This window comes from Penaeus japonicus, unplaced genomic scaffold, assembly GCF_977035675.1.
Source record: "Penaeus japonicus unplaced genomic scaffold, GWHDUDI00000001_assembly GWHDUDI00000002, whole genome shotgun sequence".
Taxonomy (NCBI): Eukaryota; Metazoa; Arthropoda; class Malacostraca; order Decapoda; family Penaeidae; genus Penaeus; species Penaeus japonicus.
This window is the reverse complement of record NW_028234404.1, coordinates 26,852,215-26,857,214: the sequence shown is the minus strand read 5'-3', so window position 1 is coordinate 26,857,214 and position 5,000 is coordinate 26,852,215. Positions and strand designations below refer to the sequence as shown.

The 5,000-nt window shown below is 45.4% G+C and overlaps 1 protein-coding gene across 1 annotated transcript in view; it reads left to right on the top strand.

The window, feature by feature from the left end:
- The first annotated feature begins 842 nt into the window (after positions 1-842).
- Positions 843-5,000, top strand: part of LOC122251404 (nose resistant to fluoxetine protein 6) — a 4,780-nt gene continuing 622 nt past the window's right edge. The window contains exons 1-16 of the mRNA XM_043013334.2: positions 843-998; positions 1,111-1,241; positions 1,352-1,589; positions 1,745-1,868; positions 1,978-2,075; positions 2,204-2,301; positions 2,414-2,513; positions 2,628-2,712; positions 2,836-2,987; positions 3,175-3,346; positions 3,496-3,707; positions 3,835-3,952; positions 4,063-4,240; positions 4,390-4,529; positions 4,650-4,755; positions 4,894-5,000. The exon at positions 4,894-5,000 is cut by the window's right edge and continues 622 nt beyond it. Coding sequence (XP_042869268.2) covers positions 892-998; positions 1,111-1,241; positions 1,352-1,589; positions 1,745-1,868; positions 1,978-2,075; positions 2,204-2,301; positions 2,414-2,513; positions 2,628-2,712; positions 2,836-2,987; positions 3,175-3,346; positions 3,496-3,707; positions 3,835-3,952; positions 4,063-4,240; positions 4,390-4,529; positions 4,650-4,755; positions 4,894-5,000 — 2,166 coding nt within the window. The 5' untranslated portion in view covers positions 843-891. The remainder of the gene's footprint in view (positions 999-1,110; positions 1,242-1,351; positions 1,590-1,744; positions 1,869-1,977; positions 2,076-2,203; positions 2,302-2,413; positions 2,514-2,627; positions 2,713-2,835; positions 2,988-3,174; positions 3,347-3,495; positions 3,708-3,834; positions 3,953-4,062; positions 4,241-4,389; positions 4,530-4,649; positions 4,756-4,893) is intronic.

The window sequence follows — 5,000 nt, the reverse complement described above, 5'->3', positions numbered from 1 at the left end:
GCAAGACATAAATACAGACATGATATTTCACTTAGCCTTCACAATGTCGCAGCTGTTTCTCTCCCTAGTGACGTCATGGCCGTCATCACACGCCTCAGTTACCCTTCCATAAAACACACACATGTTACCGTCCCCGCGAATGAAAGACTAGCCCCACGCCTACGTCAGAGGCTGGTCGCGGAGCCTGATGACGCCAGTGACCATGGTTAGAAACAGCACTTCGAGCTGCGCTCCAAAGCTTAGGACACTCGCACAATGCCTGTTGGGAAACAGAAGGACCCGAACAGAAGGTGAACACGTTATGCTTAGGGAAAGTGACGTAACACCACTGGAAAGTAACACGTCATAGGACTTTAGTGCGGCACACATGGCACATGGCGGAACCGGATATAGGTCTCATACAGGTGGCAGGATCACACATGTAGCCCTATATATAAGGTTGAGAGAAAGGGTCACTTCGAAGTCGCTCGCCAGCCTCACCAGTGCACATGTCTCGTGCACAGTTGCGTAAGTGACATTTAGTGGCAAGAGGGAAGCCAACCTGAAAATCGCACGAACCAAAGAACGCGCCACTAACTGCGTGCAAACTCCCTTTTTACTTTATTTAAACAATCGTAGATTTATAATAATAACAATGGTGGTAAAATGCTGATAGAAACAATGTTCTACATATAACAATTATATTCGTGAAAATAGTGATTATCCTCCGGATATCTGACTATTGATTAATACTGTTATAATTGCCTACATCATTAGCTTCATTGCTTACTACGTTTCAAATTACTAAAACCATTTTAAGTAGCTATACCTCATTATTTTTTCCCCTTTTTCCAACAGAAAAGAGAACAAGAGAACGGGAATTCTAGTGACATCGAGAGCATTGACAGCAGGATGACCGCACCTTTCTTAGTACTGTTCCTTGTCCAGGCGCTGGCAGTGAGCGCAGCTGCGGCTGTCTCCATCCCCGCCCACAGTAGCCAGGTCGTTACCACGTTCAGGTAGGCTTTTATCATCTGTGTTCTCACTGTTTTATTCTGATTCCTACTGTCGATGTAAAGTTTGCCATAATTGTCGATATATCAAGATGAGCAATGTTGATGCATGTTCCAGGTGGATGATCGGGAAATACTACTACCCGACCCACTCTCCCTCCCACGGCATAAAGCAGGACGTCTCCTCCAGCCTCTGCCTAGCTCACTCGGCTCTCACCCTAGCCTCAAGCCAGCCATGGAGTCTCTCTAGTAAGCTGATTTATATTGTTATCAACCAACTACTTGGACTCACATTTCTGGTCTGGATTATAATTTTGAGTCTGTTCCATCCCCGTCAAAATGCACTTCTCTTTTTGCAGTGTGGGACGCGAGCGGCAAGATGACAGATGGCATTGCAGCTGGTGCCACTGAAGCTCGAGGTCACGCTGGCTTATGCAAAAGCGTCAGCGTTGATTTTCCTGGCACTGTTGCCTCCCATCTACATGCACACAGGCACAACATGACTCGTAACGGTCTTGCTCTGAACTCTTTGAACCCCGATGCACTCCTGCTCGAAAACACGGCTCTGGAAGGGCGCTACTGTCTTATTTCTGTCAGGTAATTTTACTTTTTCTGGTATACATTTCCCGCTCATTTCCATACTGAAGTCGAATATGAAATCCCAAGGCAGTTAAACACATTTTTCTGTTCCAACTACAATTGGTTATGAAGAACAATGATTTACTGACTCCTTTGTTCTTTCTGCATTGTAGGGACCAGAGCCAGAGCGGCAAAAGCGCAGGAGGATCATCCCAGATGTTTGCCTCACTTGCTGGCAAATACCAGAACACCTATGCCACGTGTATGCCCGACACGTGTACTGCGGCCTTGCTTCAGGTAAATACACTTATGCAGTTTATACTTTTCATTATTTGGAAAAAAGTGGTAAAGTATAATTTTCAGGAACAAATAAGATATATATATAATTGTAATTCCTTTTTTTCAGACTTCTTTACGAGATCAATGGGGCGAGGATGTTGTTGTGAGTGTCGCTTGCGAGGGAGAGGAGGAAGATCATTTCAGCCTCCCAGACTTAGGCTTCTTGTAAGTGTTCAAAATGAGTAAACCTAATGTGTACACACTGAGTCTGGTTTGCATTTTTATGACAACTGCAAGACAGTCCAATAAAAAGATCCTACGGCTAAATCAATAATGTATTTGTTATCTTCCAGGTTAGTCACCTTGACACTCGTGATCCTCGTGGTATGGGCCACCGTGCTGGACCTTCAGGAGCCTTGTGACAAAACATCTGGCTGTTTCTGTGCTCCAAGTAGGTCCAATTATCATCGTCCACCTGTGTAAATTCATTTCTGAATCAGAAAGTTAAAGAATACAAAAACATCTCAATATATCAATTAATGACTGGATTTTCTTTTCTTTAGGTCGTAAAATACTTCACTGCTTCTCTGTGGTACGGAACGGACCAAGAATTCTGTCAGTGCCAACCACACCAAACCAACACCAAACCCTTGACGGATTAAGGTAAGTTTTAAATCAAAAGGCATAGATTTTACAGTGTATCTGGGCATATATGCATCAGTATTTCGCACAGAATGAGTATAAACGAAACTCAACATAAACCTTTTTTTATTTCAGAGTTGTTAGCATGGCGTGGGTTATCCTTGCACACCGCTACATGCTGTTTCTCCTCTCTGCCTCCAACCCCAACGACATTCTGCAAGTGAGTCATATATTCTGGTTCTGCGACAACACTCAATCTATGACTATGAAACAAGCATTTTGCAAAACATACTCTTCCTTGTCCTGTGCTCCGTTCACTAACCACCGATTATTTTCCCTGCAGCACATTACAAACTGGCGTTACTGGTGGGTATTTAACGCCTACCCTTCAGTGGACACCTTCCTCTTCATCTCTGCCTTCTTGGTCTCCGTTTACCTAAAGGAGCGCCTCCACAACTTCACATTCACTGGCTTTTACATACAGCGATACTTGAGGTATGTCGCCAGAAGTGCTGATTAATTCGGTGTCACAGAGTGGTGAAACAATCTCTTAGTGCCGAATAACATAAAGTAAACTTATATATTAAATTGATATTAGAGATGTCAACTTTTCCAATGTTTATCTTCTCCATCTTCAAAACTTTTTAGAACTGAAAATAACAAAGACGCTCTATCTGAACAGGCTTGTGCCCACCATGATGTACACGGTATGGGGATGTGGGACAGTGCTTCGTTATGTAGGTTCAGGCCTCGTGTGGGATCGCACATACCAAAGCATGTTCGGACAGCCATGTAGCTCCACCGCCTGGCACAACTTCTTCTTCATGAACAACTTTAATGACTCTGGTGACATGGTAAGGTTTGCAACAGTATTCATAAATATCTGATAAGTTATTTGGTTATGAAACAGATCGCATAGAATGTATTAAAAGCAATATCACATTATGTGGTAGGCCTATCCGAGACGTCTGGGCCAAATGTTAATTGAATCCTTTTACTTCAGTGTCTAGGACACCTTTGGTCGCTGGCAGTGGAATGGCAGTTCTTCCTCGTGACGCCCCTGATCCTCATTCCACTGTACCGCTGGCCGACCTGGCGCTACCGCTGGCTTCCACTGGTGGCATGCCTCATCCTCTCGGTCACGATACCCGCCGTCGTCACCATTTCCAAAGACCTGCCTCCTACTGCCTCATTCTGGGAACATCAGTCGACACAGTATGTAACCAAAGAAATCAGATTTGGAGAAGCTTGGAGATTATGTAAATTCATGTCATTGCATGATCTATATACCCATAATACCCACTCAAGCATAGCCTAATTGCAAATGATTTTGTCTTTCCAGAATGTTTTATAACCACATCTACATGGCGCCGTGGTGTCGCGCTGGGCCATATTGTGTGGGTTTGGCAGCAGGTTGGCTGTACCACTGGATGACAGAGAATAACATTACTCTCAAGCCGGTGAGTTGATCTTCCACAATGATTAGGAGCTGATTCATATACCTCACTGCATGTTTATCTATTCATCTGCAAAAGCATTCGTACATAAATAAAACAATATTCTTCTCCAGACATGGGTACGAGCTGGCAAAATCGCGAGTTTTGTCGTAGTCGCCTGCGTGCTTGCCGGTCCAAGCTACCTGACAGGACGAGGGCGGTACTGGGCGGCCCTTTACTCGTCCCTCTCGAGGCCCGCCTGGGGCTGCGTCATCGCCTTCCTCGTGCTCAACACCGCCAAGGGAAAGCCAGGTAAGGGGCGGGCACGCGAACGCTGCAAGGTCTGCTTTCAAAATCAAATCAATTGGAGGAAGATCATGGCCGCGTAGGGACTGAGCATAACACAATATCGTGTCCATTATCTATTAACCTCCTGATTAACACTCTTTGTATCTCTACAGGTGTGATAGCGCATTTTTTCTCGCACCCGATGTTGGCACCATTGTGCAAAGTGTCCTACTGCATGTACTTGGTATCCCTTCCTCTGCAGACCATGACAACTGCCATGGCACACAAAAATCACTACGATCAACTAACAGCTGTAAGTTTACATGCCTCCTGCATGTAGATATTATTGCATGCTTGTCTGTTGATATAAATTGATATCATTACTTTATGTGACTACATGAGCAAGTGGCTTATAATTATCTTGCTGTTGCAGATGTACTTGGTGGTTGGCGACCTCGTGTTCAGCTATGGCGCTAGTCTCGTCCTCGCTCTACTCGTGGAATCCCCCTGCACGCGCCTCCTCTCACTCCTCGCGTCAGGTATGTCACCGGGCCCTTGCTACTTTCAGCAGACACTTCCAAAGAATTTTGTCTGTCATAGTGTTGTAGAGTACCGACAAATAGCAAACGGAGAGAAAGAAACAGTGGCCTTAATATTTGCATTTTCCGTGCCCGCAGGGAAGCTCTCCCGCCGCAGCCAGGCGCCGAGGCCCGAAGCCCCGACCAGCGTGAAGGAGGCGCCCAAGAGGCCTACTAACACCCAGGAGCTCGTGAGGGCAACTCTC